General features: G+C 44.5%; 1 protein-coding gene across 1 annotated transcript in view; it reads left to right on the forward strand.

The window, feature by feature from the left end:
- Window positions 1-1959: 1959 nt before the first annotated feature.
- Window positions 1960-17109, forward strand: part of atp1a2a (ATPase Na+/K+ transporting subunit alpha 2a) — a 45720-nt gene continuing 30570 nt past the window's right edge. The window contains exons 1-9 of the mRNA XM_086204564.1: window positions 1960-2106; window positions 2903-2977; window positions 5033-5092; window positions 5908-6111; window positions 9840-9953; window positions 10375-10509; window positions 11798-11915; window positions 13911-14179; window positions 16625-16823. Coding sequence (XP_086060690.1) covers window positions 2095-2106; window positions 2903-2977; window positions 5033-5092; window positions 5908-6111; window positions 9840-9953; window positions 10375-10509; window positions 11798-11915; window positions 13911-14179; window positions 16625-16823 — 1186 coding nt within the window. The 5' untranslated portion in view covers window positions 1960-2094. The remainder of the gene's footprint in view (window positions 2107-2902; window positions 2978-5032; window positions 5093-5907; window positions 6112-9839; window positions 9954-10374; window positions 10510-11797; window positions 11916-13910; window positions 14180-16624; window positions 16824-17109) is intronic.

A 17109-nucleotide genomic window follows, 5' to 3' on the forward strand; every position in this document is an offset into this window, starting at 1 on the left:
TTCCGGTTGAAGAGTTCGGGTCAACTGTTTCCATGTGACGTGATCTATTCCGATCTGGTGTTTACACGTGCCACTTCATTTAATCGGAACCGCCCATAATTTCGTCCATCGGCTCGAAAAACGGAAAGTTGGTGGGATCATATCCACTTTTGTTGTTGTGCTGTTTAGCCTTGTGGTCGCCGGTCTTCAGAGTTTTCCAGCGGTTTCTAATTTGTTCGACCACCAGCTGCCGGCTCCGTTGAGCTTTTCGTGGACTTTTTTGAACAGTTCAGAATTTCATTGTTTTCCTACCGTCCAAGCGTGCAATAATGTTCAGGTCCTAGCGTATGTAGAGTTTGTAGTAAAAATTAACTCTCCGCCGCAGACCAGTTCTGAGTGCACTGCTGCTTGGAAGCCGCCATTTTTATCAAGTGAGGAAACGTCACTGCGCATTTACGTCAAGACAGAGCATGAAAGAACACAGCCTGACAGCATTCCGTTTCACCGTTTACATGATAAGATTTTACATCTGATCGGTTTGGGAAAAGGAATATTCTACCCCTGTGAAACCGAATGAAATTCCATTCGGTTTAGGCCGCTTTATTCGGATTGAGGTGTTTATATGGAACATTTTTATTCAGTTTGGGCTTCTAATCCAATTCTAATTTGAATATTAGGCTCCATGTAAACCCAGCTTATGTGTGTTCCAGGTATATATGTATGGAATAAAGCGTGCAGGTTCTTGTCAGCTAGCTAGCAAGCTAGCCCAGAGATTGTTGGTTCAGTGAGGGTGACTTTAAAAAGAGCCACACTCAGGAAGAGGAAGGAAGGAACAGAGAAGGCTGACTGATAGAGAGTCGTTTCTTTCCATCTCTCTATCTAAACGGTGCAGTATCACCTCCACCTCAGTTACAGTCTTGCTCTATATGAGTTAAAGGCATGAACACATTCAACGCCGTCACGTTGAGGTTTAAAATGAGGGAACTGTCAAGTATGCCCAAGAATTCATTTGAATAGAATTCCGGGTTTTCTCTTGAACACTGACATCGTTATCCCCGGGCGGCGTGGCTCAGAGGTAGAGTGGCTGTATGGTAGCAAAGGACAGAGAGTCGCTGGTTCAATCCTCACTTTCCCCGGTGACCATGTCCAAGTGTCCTTGTGCAACATACTGAACCCCTAACTGCTCCTGATGGCCCTGTGATGGACTGGTGACCTGTCCAGGGTGAACCCCGCTTCTCACCCAATGTCAGCTGGGATAGGCTCCACCCCCCTGCCTCCCCGCGACCTTTAACAGATGAGCAGTATAGCAAATGGATGGATTGTTATCCCCAAAAGAAACCCTCAAGGAAGAAATTATAATGGCAGAAAAAGTGCACTGCTGGGACTGATACAGTGCATAGAATTATGTATACTGGATGGACGAATGAGCCAAACTTGGACTAATTGGCAGCGAGCGTGAAGATATGTGGTACTTATCTGTCACAGGATCATTTGCTGCATCTGTTGTGTGGGCACAGTGGCAATGGCTCGCCTTATGTTCCCAATATGTTGGACTTTAAGCTAATTACAGTCGTGCTCACTACAAGTCACTTCTGCAAGAGGCAAACATTTATCTTGGAGGATCAATTCACAAAGATTAGACAGCATATCTCAGAATTATTTGCTGTTAGGGTTCAACATGTTCTGTGCTGCGAGCACAAACGCTCAGCTTTCACTCCAGGAGGGGCAATAACAGTCCCTCATTATCACTTCTGTTACAGTACAGCGCATGGTTTCATTTGTTGTGCTGAGAGCGGTGATTGATGGCCTGTTGTTCTCCAGAAGCCATGTGTGCACGCTGTGAAGGGGAGTGGGAGACATTTGGAGCAGCTGCAGGTACAGGAACCTCTGCGAGTGTGTGTTCAGGGGGGGTTCTGGTTGCAGAGAAGCCCCGGTCGAGGAGGGGAGTCGACGGAGTGATGGTGAGGTTGGGTGGGTCAGGTTACCCTGAGAGGTGGGAGGGAATGTGGGTGCCAGGCCCAAAAAAAGCTACCAGTGTCTTCCACACGTGGGGGGGTCTCAGCTGTGGCGGGGCCCCTGAGCACTGTCCTTCAGTTTAACCTGTCAGCGTCCAACATGGGCAGAGGGGTAAGTTCTCCTAATTTTCTAACAAAACCACACTTTCCTTTGTGGTGACACTATCCTGAATGGGCAAGGGTTCATTTTCATGAATGTGCAGTGCGTTCGTCATGGTAACGGGCCAACTTTCTCATCACATGCTTGATGTTGCAAGATGTCAGAATGCTGCTTCTTTTTTTTTTTTTAGATACTAACATCTCAGCTGGTGGGTTTTCTCTTCAATAAGTATTGTTCCCTGCATGATGTTTATTCTGGTAATCACGTAATTTAGTTTTTATTCTCTCCATCAGGCCCGTTCCATTTAGCTTTATGGGAGGACAGGCTGGTAATCTTCCCCACACATGGGGCAAGGAAATTGCTATGCCAGACACATTTCAGGCACTCCACTTGCTATGTGCTGCTTCTTTGGCTCTTTTTGATTACTTTTTCACTGTGTCACTCGCTCTCCTCTCATTGGTGCTGTATTTCCCTCCTGCACACGTGCTGCTGAGAGGAGACTGACAGCGGCAGATGATTTCCATGATGCACCATTCTCCCAACTGCTCATGACACACACTCCCTTACAAATGAGGAACTCGCACGATGTGAAAAAATATTTTCTCCTCCATATTCAGTGAGTGGTTTGCCAATAGTGCCAGGAGGCTGAAATGAAGTACACAAAGTCCATTGAGCCCACACTGATGCTTGTTATATGAATGTAAATCGCTCGGCACAACGTGGCCACATGCATGTGACGGCTCCCACTGACTGTCTGGATGATAGCCTGCTGGCCTCATGTATGGTAATGCCTCTTTTCCCCCTCCAGTGTGGTGCTGAGAATGGTGGGAAGAAGAAGAAGAAGGAGAGGGACCTGAATGAGCTGAAGAAGGAGGTGTCCTTGGTAGGAAAAACAAATCCACACTCAGCCCGCATGGTGATTGATTCCATCGCTGCCTGCCACTCTCAGATGGTTGCTCGGCACTGGCAGTGCCGTCACGCTACGATACACGACCCACGGGTCACAATACGATTTTATCACAACGTATTACGATCCGATATGATACCATACACAGGAGTTATGATAAGATTTTATCGCGATAAATCACAACAAGTTAAATATGATTCATAACACGATATTCTACAAAGCCCCCTTGCAAACTAGGGCCATGAATCTCATGATTAGTGTCACAAAATACAATGTTGCCGCGTGTACTACGATTAGTTACTGCTCTACGCCAAAAAATGACCTCACAAACCAAGTCTGAGTGTCGGCAAGGACCTCCCGATATGATCACGATGTACTGGGCAGGGTACAAAATGTTGCAGTGCAGTGTGATAGGATGCATATTGAGATATTCTATAAAATTACTTTGCGAACAAGGACAAGATTTTGGCGAGAACCTCCCGATACGAATCAAGACAGGATTCCATCACCATACGTCGCCATTCAGCATGATACTGTACGTAGGGTAAAACTCCAATTGGCTGAAATTGGAAAAAAAAAAAGAGAGTAGAAATACCACTTGCAGTGTTCCACGTGGTAGTTCAACAGTTTATTCATCACATCATACTGATAACGCAACAGACGGCTTCACTCTAAACGAGCTTATTCAACATGTGAAGTCCAATTTATCAGAACGATATTTGCACAGTGGCACAACCACTTAAATACAGCGATCACCACATGATTTTATCACCATGTGTTGCCTTATGATATCAATACCAGAGGCTGGAATATTGATGCAGCATCATGAAAAAACAGATTTTGATGTATCACTCTGTTGATTTTATTGCACAGTCCCATTGATTGCAAAATAGCCTCACACCAGGTGTTAACAAAAGACTTTGAATGAAATCCGTGGCCCGTAAACCACAAATCCAGCCTGCCTGGCGTCATCAGTGGGGGCTGAGTTCTGAGCCAGCCCGTCCTCTCCCATCTCCTCCTCCACCCTTGTGCTGCTCTTCTGTTTACTCAAAAAGATACTGAATAATTTGTGGGCCACCAGCGGTGTAGCGTCTCGTGCAGAGCTGTAAGTCTTTGAGGTGCTGTCAAAACGCAGCCAAGTGATGTCCATGAAAACTGGGGTAAGTTTTGCTGCCTGCGTTATCTTTGATGAAGCAGCTCTTGTCAAATATCAAGTTGGCCTGTGACTGATTAAAGAAAATGATTCCTCTCGTGCTGTCAACACATCCAGGAGTGTTTTTGTGACTAAGTGTTGTGTTTTACTTTTATCTGTCTGCTTCATGTTTGTGATTTCTCACATTTCCCCCAGAACTTCTTGTTGACAACCGCCACACAACAGGAGTTCGAGCGCATGAATAAGCTGCTTTGTGGGCACCTGGCCATGATATTAATTGTGATCACATTGTTTACCGCCAGCTCTGCACTTACAGCAGTACTTCACCCACATGGTGTGTTTTTTCCTTTCAAATACGTACAAATAGGTGTACTGAGCTCACTTAGTGACTCCAGCCATGTATATTTAGCTTGAAGCTAATGCCGACTAACCGTTAACAACAGCGAAAGTGTTCACTTACACACTCTGTGGTAGGATCCATGTCATGTTCAGTAACATAAAAACATCCAGTTGGACAGGTCCACAGCTCAAATCAAAGGATTACTGATCGCGCGGCTGGGATGTGGATTCCACCGCTCCATGCACCCGAGAGACAACAGACATCTTTGGACAGTTTTGCTGTTGTTAGCTAACTGTAGCTGTTAGCTTCAAGCTAAATATACATGGCTGGTTCTCTCTGCATCTTAGTCACAAAGAAGTGATGCAGGAAGAAAAAACAAGATCTTTGTGACTGAAGACAGCTGGTGAAGTACTGTTCTCAGGACCCCCCCCCCCCCCCCACACACACACACACACACATCTTTTTTTTTGTTGAATGCCTGTTTTTTTTTCTGTTTCACTGAATCACAAATTAAAAAAGGCGTGATTTATCTCTGCAGGACGACCACAAATTATCCATAGACGATCTGGGGAAACGCTACGGAGTGGACCCTGCGCAGGTAACGACACACACATTTATACATGCAGGCTTCCAAACACACACCACCAGCTGCCTCTATATCCCCTCGGAGATGTAATCTCTGCGTGCCTGTGTTTGACAGCAACATCCAAAGAGAGACCAAGCATTACTTTCGTCAAGTTAGATCCACCGCAGCGTCTCCAGCTCACCTTGAGCCTTCTTCATCTTTAATCCCTCAATCACTCTCTCTCTCTCTCTCTCTCACACACACACACACACACACACACACACACACACACACACACACACACACACACACACACACACTGAACAAATCAAAGTCTTTTTGCTGTAACTGCATTTGCTGTTCTCTTTAAATGTGACATTGCAGGTGTGGAGGAACTGATTTTATCTTTTTAAGATTACATTAAAGAAAATGATTTCTAGGGATGCTAAAAAAAACCTAAACCCCTCCAGCCATAAAATGTTAGCAACCCAGTATCATGAAGTATTCAGGTATTTACTCAGATTACTTTTGTCATGGCTGCATTTACAGATCATACCCAAAAGTGACTTTATATTTTATTCTGATTTTATGAGGCATAAAATAAGGAAATAATCTTCAAAAATGTCCCCTCCTACAGATTAATGGTCCAGCACCTATGATGGGAGTCGTCACCTAGTTTGTAATGCGTACGCTCTCATGTCGGCCAGGCAGAAATCCTTGATGTTCTGCAGCTGTAAAGCAGTAAAATCGCTTTTTAAGTCGAGGTGAAAATGGGGCCGTTGAGTTGTGTGAAGATTCTCTGAGCTGGCAGAAACACCTCCATTCCTAAAAAAATTGCTCTCCCGTAGGGTCTGACCAACGTCAGAGCTGCGGAGATTCTGGCCCGGGATGGTCCCAACGCACTGACCCCTCCCCCTACCACTCCCGAGTGGGTGAAGTTCTGCCGTCAGCTGTTCGGTGGCTTCTCCATCCTGCTCTGGATCGGTGCCATCCTCTGTTTTCTGGCCTACAGCATCCAGGTGGCCAGTGAAGACGAGCCGCCCAATGACAACGTGAGAAACTACATGAGAAACATGCACAAACACACGTGTTCACACAGAGAGAGGCCTCCGTAGTTAGCTACCATTAGAGGGTTGAACTTTATATAAATGCATGCAGAGACATAAAAAATAGACTCATTGCCAGAACATAAATCACAGATGTGCACTGCATCCTAAACACAGTTTTAATCTCTTAATCATCCTCAGGAAAATAGGGAATTTGCTTACTTTACTGTTAAATTACCCCAAAATATCCATGTATACAAATATTAATGATACCAACATAGAAACAGACATGATGCAGGGTTTTAAAAATGCACAAGATTATGGAATCTTTGTTTAAAAGCCATGTACTGTTCTGCGTTGCATCAGATGAAGCTTCTCTGGTGGAGTCACTTTCAGAATTCTAAACCAGGTACGTCCGTCCCTCAGGGGCTCTGCTATGAGTGGTTATCATGGAGATCAATCCTTTAATACGTCCACTTCTTCAAAGCTGCTATTCTCATCACTTCCTTGTAAAAACTTACACAGAAGGAGCAAAACCAGAGATATAAAATGGACGAATGTTTATTGCTACATTTACTCCATTTCCTTTTATATTGGGGTTATTATTTTTTGCACTTTGCATCATTCAAGGTCACCACTCCATCTTCCATTTCTCTCTAGAATATCTCTGCATTTCCAGGACTTGTTTGCATATTCACCAACGACTGAACTGGAGGTCCATCGATTATCTGAGCCGATATCCCAAAAATTAGATGTTGATTAGAATCAGTATTTTCTTCCTGTTGTTAAATATAAATAAATTGGGATTATGCAACTCTGGCTCTGCGGCAGCCACATTTCTGTCTCAAACAAAGTTATAAAACTTCAGGGATTTATGATTCTTTTAGGTATTTCAAATCTCACTTAATTTCACCTCACTGGGGGAGTTCACTTCTCGCTCGCTGCTGGCTTCTCCTGGCCGGCCCTCTGCTAACTGGCATGTGGATAAATAATTTAATCATGTGAATCTTCCAGACTCGCCAAATGTTATCAGTCCAAAGGATCAAATTCTGATGATGAAATGGGTCATGGGAGGGGTTTTGCGACAGCCAAAACAATTTAGCCACCTTTTTTTAAAAAAAAAGAAGAAAAGCTGAAGCCATAATGATAAAATAGGCCGGAACCTACGACATAACTGCTCTCCACAAAGCTATAAGACGAACTAAGTTTTATGTTGAGTTTTTGTTTCAAAATGTGACACATAGATGTTGATTACTGATGATTCAGTACTCAGTTATCAGTCTCACAATTACCAATAATCAATATCGGCTCTAAAATGGAAAACAGACCTCACCCACAGGACTAGAGGTCGATGCGGTCCGCAGCATTCCGTCGGGGTCATGTGGGAATTTCTCTGAAATCTTCTCTGTAAAAATGTACATTTCATTTAAAGTGACTCGCTTGTGTCAAGCAGCTGTCACAATGTGATCACGTCATGACTGTAACAAGTAAACTGAGGCACAACACAGTGACAGAGACAGTGTTGCCCATCCAATCATGGACCATTCAATCATATAAATCAACACAGACGCATAAGAAACGGGAGGCATGGAAACGTCGACGTAGACCAAAGATATATCCCATCCAAGCCTAAAACTGGGGATAAGAGCTGGGAAAAGGTGCCATTCTGACGGATTTTCATTCCCAAGCCATCCTGACGGGGAGATTTTCTTTTGACGTGACCTTTACTGTACCAAGATGACCTCTTGAGACCTAAATCTTCTTTCTGTGAGTCTCATGCGAACACAGTTACATCACCTGAGCCAGCGTACACAGACGGAAGAGGAGTGAGGACGGAGGGGAAGCTGGTCGGCACTGGAGGTCATCGCAGTCCCTCTTTCCCTGCCAGTGTGACGTGTGAACAAACGCTCCTCCTGACATGAGCGCAGACAAACATGGAGACCAACCGCTGAGCAAATGGAGCCAAGCAGCCATCCATACTGCACTTTATGGCTCTGAGTCGTTATGTAATCATTATTCAGAGCTCCCTAAAGCCCAGACGGTATTAAACCCTTGCATAATATACAGTAACATGAGGTAGATAGACACACGCACATGCACACACGCGATAATTTTAATCTACCCATGATTTAATCTCTGCATTCAGCAACGACTTGGTACAGCTGGATGCTCTGGTGAGCTACTTCAAAGCTCCAACTGCCTGCAGCTTTGGCACTTTGAGTCTATGCATTATGCACAAGCACTTATTTAAGATGAAAATCCACCCTAACAGGACTTAACGCACCGCTGTTGTCATATTAAAACCTAATTTTCGTTATTATGATGTAGTTATTGAGCTGACAGATTACTTTGTCTGCTGCAGTTAGAGAAAATGTTTTCGCATCCTCAGGCTTTTAGAACGTGCAACTGAAATCACACAATTTATTGCCCAATTTTAAAATTCATATTTGCAGTTCAGTACTGGATCCAAATGTGTCACCTGCCCAGACAGATGTTCCTATTATATAATGTGGTACAGCTGGTGAGCAAGAACAAGTGTCTCCCGGAGCCAGAAGATGCACAAGAGCCAAGACTTAAATCTCCAGAAGCCATGTGGAGGCAAAGGCAGGAGCTGCACGGTCGGCGCCGAATTGGAGGCAAACCTTGTGAACGCTGACAAGTGATTTTCTGAGGATACAAATGTTTTTCTTGGTTCAGAAGATTTTGCACAGCTACAGTAAAAAGGTTCTCATTCAAGTGTAAAAGAGCAACGCAGTCTGTTGTTGCTGTCAAATAAAAGCGTCCAGAAAAGCAAACTTTTCACGATTTAGAAAGTTTATTTACCAGGACTTTCTAACATGTAGTTCAGCAGCTGGCAGATGCCTTCCCAAATGCTTTGCTGACTTGTTTGCCTCAAAGAAAGCGGAACATCTACTGTGTTTGCTCCGCTGGCACCACACGCACGCAGCTCTACGGAGAGAGAACAAAACGGGAGGTTTAAGCTGTTTGCATGCGTTGAGTCATGAGGAGCCACCGATGAATTAAGGAAGGAAGAAGTTTCATCTTTGGCCACAGCTCAAACAATGAGGAAGAGTTCAAACTCGTGGCCGGAATCAAACAGTGGGAACAAGTTAAATCTGGTGGCCACCAACTGATAAAAGTGGGTTACACCTCATGGTCACAGATTCATCAACAAACAGGGACTCACGGTCATGACTTCCATCTTGTGGTCGCTGGTTTATCAAACACTGGGAACAAGTCAGGTCGGGTTTCCACTGCTTAATCAAACTGCGATACAGTCAATCGTATCTCGTGGCCACACATTAATCTTGTGATCATTAACTAAGTCACGGGTATCAGTTTATAGTCTATGTTTATGTCTCATGGCCACAAATTCATGGAAACATGGGAGGAAATTCTCGTGGCCACTAATTCCTCAAGTGTGGGAACGACATAGGCCCAACTCAGGGGGAACGTTCCACGGCGTGAAGCAAATGTGGGAGTCTCAACTCTCTGTCAGTGACCTTTGAGTCTCCCCTCTTGATTTCCTGGGTTTGGGAGACGGATGTTCTCCTGGACTAACACTGACAGAACATGAGAACTCTGCTTCGGGGCAGATTTTTCTTTTAAATCTGCTGCTCTCTCCATTTCCCCGCGTACATCCTCTTCTTGTTTAAGGTTTGACTGTTTTGGAGCCGTTTCCCGACGCTTAAACATGCTTCACGTGAGCCAACCTCAGTGTCCCTGTGCTTCAGCTGTATCTGGGCGTGGTGCTGGCTGCCGTGGTGATCATCACTGGCTGCTTCTCCTACTTCCAAGAGGCCAAGAGCTCCAGAATCATGGACTCCTTCAAGAAAATGGTGCCACAGGTAAATTGATGTGTTTGGTGTAGTCTCGCAGCTTCCTGAATCAATAAGCAGACCCTCGAGTAGGGATTATGCTCTCACTTGAGTGGAAACCTAGTAAGCTCCTATAAAGGAGGAATAAATGTTTGAGCCAACTTTGGATTGTGAGCGTGTTTGCATAAAAACTCCTCGTTATTCACCACTAGATTGCCTCACTGATCTATTTTCGCTCCCCTACAACCTGCCTCACATTCTCACCTGTCTTCTTCCTCTATCTCTGCCTTCACATAGCTCCTTCCCCTCTGGCTCCTCTTTTTTTCCTCCCCTCTCTTCCTAAATCCTCTCTCTCTCTCTCTCTCTCTCTCTCTCTCTCTCTCTCTCTCTCTCTCCCTCTTCCTTACTCTCCCGCTTCCTTCATGTCTCTCTTCTTTTTGCTCCATGCCAGCAAGCGATGGTAATCCGGGAGGGGGAGAAGATGCAGATAGATGCAGAGCTTGTGGTGCAGGGAGATCTGGTGGAGATCAAAGGGGGAGACCGCATCCCAGCCGACCTTCGAGTGATCTCTTCCAGCGGTTGCAAGGTAGGGGCGGGGTGCTGGGCTCAGCCTGGAGCTCCCACTGGGATTACAGGAGCTCGCTGACTCCAGACTTTCTTTTTTTTATTTTTTTCTTACTTTCTTTCTGTCTTCCTTTCTTTCACTGTCTGTCTCTCCTACCTTAGTTTAGTGTGTCAGCGTGCTAACAATTCTGGTTACTGAACACCAAGAGGAGAAGCTGTTGAGGATGTCATTAGTTTAGCAGCAAACTAAGGCTTAAAACTTTAAACCAGAGGTGCTCAACCTGAGAGTCCAGACCCTCACAGTGGTCGCAAAACAGTTTCTGGGAGTTGCTGAAACATTTTCTGCCAACTGGAAACGTTTATTTTTCTCTTTATCCGTCCTGATCCTTTGTCACGCAGCGTGTGCTGTGTTGAGTGTGTGAGAGACAAAGTATCGTTGCACTTGCAAACTCTTAAAACTGGTATAAACTATGAGAACACTTGATAAAGTAAAGCCAGTAAGAACACAACATCTCCTCTTTTGATTTCTATGCTCATCAAATGTTGCTCGTTTCCTCAGGAATATGAGAACTTTCCATGATTCTTAGGCCTAAAGAACACGTGTGACGATGCAGTAATTCAAGTAAATCAAGAGCACTAAAATCCAAATGGGACTGTTGATTCTGTCTGAACCACTGCTTTGAATGAAGTCACTCAGGTCCATCACATCAAGTTAAGGCTTCATCCTACTTGAATGTGTGTCAGCCATTTAGAAACAGTACTTGAGGGCTGAAGAGGACAGGCACACTGATCGTCACGCAGCTGAATGTCCTGCTGCTAGCATGACTGGAAACCAGACAACCCAGTTCTTTTGGCTTCTTGATCCATGTAAATTGTTCCTGTGGTTTCACAACATTCTCTTATGTTTCTGTCAAAAAAGTTTCATCTCAAAAGATTTTCTAGTGCTTTATCAGTGCAATTTCCTTAACAGACTGACTTGTCTTGCTCTTTTATCTGGCAATAAGCAATATCTCCTGCTTCAGTGCATCCAAAATATATTAGGGAACAGAAATATCTCACAATGTCTCAGTTCTACAGTTCAATTGAAAAGTATTCTGTTTAGTGCAGTGTTGGTTTGTTTTTGTACTCATGGCTGGGAAATGCAAGCCAGCAGTGTAATAAGCCTGGTTGTTGAACATCTCCAGCTTTTAGAAGCAACAACACACACGAGTGAACATCGTGTCAATCTAGATTCCGTCCCGTCAGTCTCACCTCTCCATTCTTCCCTCCTGCTGTCTGACTGGATCCTCTTCCTCTTCCTCTCCTTGAAGGTGGACAACTCCTCTCTGACGGGGGAATCGGAGCCTCAAACTCGGTCTCCAGAGTTCAGCCATGACAATCCACTGGAGACCCGCAACATCTGTTTCTTTTCCACCAACTGTGTTGAGGGTCAGTAGGCCACATCTGGCCAAGATTGTCTCTTACCGCCTCTCAATGTCTTTTTTAAAGGCCATCTGGAGATCAGCAGCATTTTAACTTCAGCATCCAAGCGAGAGTGTTCCAGAGCAGGAGTTCTCAAAGCCCCGCGTCGTTACTCAGCACTGAATACAGAAAGATCATTCATCAGGGTTTTCATTTGTAAATAAACCAGACAGCATTTGACTTGAAAACTACTACAAAAAAATCACAATATTTTTTTCCCCACATTAAAAAACCATTAACCACTGCAGCACATGACGAGCAAATATCATTCTTCTGAGTGTTTTTGATGAAGAAGCAAAGACGATAGCCTCATTCTCTACGTCATACATGCTGGCTCATCAAAGATCATTTCAAAAAAGAAAAGATTTTTATGCATCATGGTTTGTTGCATTAAAGAAAGAACACCTTCATGGCATAAAATATCCAGTGGAAATTACAGAACTAACAGCACACGTGCTCTTACATCCCAAAACAAATGTTAGAACGTGCTTTTCTCGTCACCTTTACTAGTCGCTGCTTGCTTGCTTGTCGCTAATATGAGAAAACTTCAACCACCACCTCAGAGGCCCTTTAACTGGTGCTTCACTTTTTTGCTGACGAGCAAAACCTGGGAACTGAGCTCGCTTCTTGAGGCCTTCTAGCACTTCTTCACCGATGAGCTGCCTGAACTGTGCACATACAGTACAGCTTCCTGTTGCTTCAACGTTTAAAACAGTGGCACCACTGAATTGGTACCAAAGCCCCAGCACTTGTGACAGGCGTTAAGACCGCAGATAAAATGACTGCATTCCTATCATAAAAAGGGGACAAACTGGGTGATCTCTAAAGTATGAGAGCACTAAAAAGTATATCACTTTTCGTCTCATAATAGTTTTGATCCCAGTAATCAAGTCTGTAATGGTTTAGCTGGTGCTCACAGCTCTTTCATGACCTGAAAAATAGCAGCTGAGGAAATAGTCTCAGCACAAAGTCTATTCAGCTTCAGCTTCCAGTCGTATCACAGAATTTCTACTTCATTTTGGCATATTGGCTTATGAGACGGAATTGCATCCATTTTTTAAACCAACATTTTATATAACTCACTTCAGAATTATACGCACGCCTGTCATTTTCAAATAGGCAGTAAAAACTGAAAGCTGAGGGTTTAGTCTGCTGTAATCCCAAAACAAAACGGGCAGGGAAAGATTACTCGTATTTAAATAATATTCATACAGAATACAAACAGAAATATGAAAGAAAAAAATCCAGAAACAAAGTCTTCGTCAGTTTAATCCTCAGCCAGCTATCTCTTTGTGAACATCTTGGTAGGAATTTTGACATTGTAAAGAAACAATCTGTTCGTAATATACATGTATATATATATCTCTATATATATATCTCTATATATATCTATATATCTATATATATATATATATATATATATATATATATATATGTGTATATGTATGTATGTATATATATATATATGTATATGTATGTATATGTATATATGTATATGTATGTATATATATGTATATGTATATATATATATATATATAAAACCACATACACACACACACACACACACACACACACACACACATACACATATTCCTCCCTCTCTCTATCCACTAATCTAGTTTACACCTGTAATTCACCTGCGCCCATCATCCTACCCTTCCTGCTGACTGTTAGATTAACCGTGTCACTTCTCCTCGTCTTATATGACCCAAGATGTCACATTCCTTTTCCCCTGCAATCTCATCTAATCCCTTTGGAAATATTTCCTTAAAATTAGTTCCTACAACTGGAGAGATAGATAAGAGTACCTGCTCTGATAAAGGGATGAACAATGAGTCACCGTAGGTTCAGGGCCTGCGTACGAGTGCGTGTGGAGCGTTTCCTCAACGTTCAAGCACGTTTGATGTGATATATTACCGTGTTTGTTGAGAGATTAGATCGCTGTCTCCATCCTCTCCGCAGGTACGGCTCGTGGGATTGTAATTGGCACTGGTGACCGAACAGTGATGGGACGCATTGCCACCCTGGCGTCAGAGCTGGAGGTGCGCCGGACCCCCATCAACATAGAGATCGAACACTTCATCCACATCATCACGGGTGTGGCGGTCTTCCTGGGCGTCAGTTTCTTCATCCTGTCCCTCATCCTGGGATACTCCTGGCTGGAGGCCGTCATCTTCCTCATCGGCATCATCGTGGCAAACGTGCCTGAGGGACTCTTGGCGACCGTCACTGTGAGTAATCTGGTCAGGTTTTGGGATTCAAGATTAGAGTTTGAGCAGCATTTATGATCCCACTTTTGCATTATCGATAGTTTCAGGTGAATTCGTGCTCGAACCTCATCCAGCGATCCATAGATACTTGATGTGAAGGTGTGGTTGATTAGGTTTGCTTGTATGATTTTCTAAAAGGACTGATGAATGCATTGCGAACAAAGCTTTCTGGACTTTTGATTTGCCGTCGAGCAAAAGCAAACCGCGGCTGCACTCAGATTCAAACTCCGGGGCCGTGTCCTGTCCTCAATGTCCCAAACTGCAAATGAAAGTGACGCGGTCGTTATTATGGAGGGCGATGGTGTAGCAAACAAACAGCAGTTTGTCTTTGTCAAACATCATTTGGTGCTGTGTCTCAGTGCGCTTGAAAACAAAGTTATCACTCAAAACAAAGTCACTAACGATATGCTGACATCAGTGTGATCGTCCTGTAGGGGAATGACTCACGTGACCACGTGGCGTTTATCCACAAATGTTGGTTCACTTCAAAGCGGCACAGGGTGAACCAGAGCGTGTTGACAGATTTAGGAGGAGAAGCAGCTCTGAGTACAGAGTGACAGCGCCCCCTCGCCGCCACCTGTAGCTGTCTGAAGTGACACTTCACCCAGATACCCTCATTCGCTCATCAGTGACTCACTGTTGGATGTCATGAATTCATGAGGAGGCTTTTTGTTTCCCCCTGCGTGATTTCTTTGGTGAATCACAAACTCGATGCTGGAAGTTTCTGCAGTTGGAGGAATAACAACAGCAAATCAAGACCAAACATCTGTTCGAGAATCTCAGGTGCATCATCCTGTCGACCCCAACTCTTTTTTTCATCCGCTTACATGTGCAGAACTTCATGAGCACTTCGATCCGAGCTAAAAACTACCTGAGTAAAGCGTTCCGGTTCCACACTTTGCAGCGTGAGTGTGACCAACTCCCACATTCAGCTGAAATCCCGCCTCGCTGCTGGAGGCTTCCACGTGGAGCAGATGGCCCCGGTCAGTGACGACTAGTGAATATGCATGGCGGTTATCTTGGTTTGGCTCGGAGTAAAGTGAACTGAGCGTACAGCTGGATAAGGAGACTTGAACGATGTGTTCGCAAGTTTGTAAAGTGAGGTTTTGTGTAGTTTTGCTGTTGTTTATCTTCAGCCTCCGATGGCCTCCAGCAGCAAGTGTGACGCTGGCGTTTTCTGAGTTCTGGGTTCACCAAAAGGTCACACGGGTAAAAATACCTCTGTGACTTCAAGACTTCTAACAGTAACTAAATGATAAACAAGCTATGTTTGTGCGACGTGTTACTTTAGTTTTCGTCTCTCTTCAGTACTTAGAGGCTAACTTGGTCCATTTAGAATGAGCACACAGTGGTTCATAAGCTTGTTTACTCAAAAGAACTCTGCTGGAAAAAGTGGGAGTTGATGAAAGCACTTAAGAGAGCCGGAGAACCGACCAGGCAAGAGAGCCCGGAAAGAAGCGCAGTGATGAGGCGAAGTGCAGATTCTGATCATCTCTCTCAGTGGGTTCTTCATTATAAGCAACACCTTTTTATGCATTACGCATCGCTGCACATTGTCATTTGATCCACTGTTAATATGAAAATATTGAGAAGCGCAGATTTAAGTGTGCCATTTTCTCTCCTTTAATGATTTTCTAAATGGAACTCAGCCCGCATCAGTGTCATTAGTTACATGTCTGCTTTTCCTCAGCACTAATTCGCCCTCCACGAATGTTAAAGATGATGCGACAGAACACAGCAAAGCTGGTGATTTATTGCTGATGGTTGAAGCTGCTCACATGTCCAAGTGCATCCAACTTTTTCTGCAACAATAAACAGGCGAGGTGGAAGCCAGCTGGTATTTGAACCGCCAGCAGTCGACATTTCAGTAGTCACCAAAAATAGATTAACTACCAGAGACTGTTCTCCTCACCTGCTTTGGGTTTAAGTGCACTTGAGTTGTGTGTGGAAGTGGATTTGTGTGTGTGTGTGTGTGTGAGCGCGTGTGAGCGCGTGTGTGTGTGTGTGTGTGAGCTCGTGTGAGCGCGCACACGTGTGGAACATTAGTTGCTCTGTGAGTAATAATGTCAGCCTGAATTGATGTGTGTTGATGTGTCTCTTAAAACATATGGAAGGTGTGTATTCATGGTATTTTATTTCCCTTTGCACCTGCTGTTTACGAGCTAGACAATTGTGCAGATGCGCACACACACACACACACACACACACACTGCAGACACCTGGACCATGCATGGTTTCACATGTACAAACACTTGAATGCTCTGCCGCGTACACGTGCTCTCTCCCCTCATCGACTAACAATCATTCATGCCTGCCTATCCTCATCCGCCCTCCTTCATCCTCCTCCTCCTCCTTCTCTTCCTTTTTCTCCTCTCTCCCCCTCCTCACCTCCCGCCGTCCTCCCAGGTGTGTCTGACTCTCACTGCCAAACGAATGGCGAAGAAGAATTGCTTGGTGAAGAACCTGGAGGCCGTAGAGACTCTGGGCTCCACCTCCACCATCTGCTCCGACAAGACGGGAACACTGACCCAGAACCGCATGACTGTGGCCCACATGTGGTTCGACAACCAAATCCATGAGGCGGACACCACTGAGGATCAGCGCGGTAAGAGAGGGAGAGAGAGAGGAAGGAGGGAGGAAAGGGTAGGGCTTGGAGGAAAGATGAAGCAGCTCAGAGCAATGAAGGAAGGACACTGTGTTTAATGTGGAGGGGGAAGTGGAGGACCACCTGCTGAAATTCATCTGTTCAGTGTTCACACCGCCATCCAAAATTGCAGCCCTGACTTCTACTTGAATTAATTAAGCAGCGGTATGCAGAACGCAGCACAACCCGCAGCTACAAACACGTCTTTTCCCAGAGTTCCCAGTTGTATTCCTGTCTCCTACCAAAC

Source organism: Aulostomus chinensis, chromosome 5 (genome assembly GCF_037954235.1).
Source record: "Aulostomus chinensis isolate RoL2024-O1b breed Wild chromosome 5, RoL_Achi_v1.0, whole genome shotgun sequence".
In the NCBI taxonomy this organism is placed as follows: Eukaryota; Metazoa; Chordata; class Actinopteri; order Syngnathiformes; family Aulostomidae; genus Aulostomus; species Aulostomus chinensis.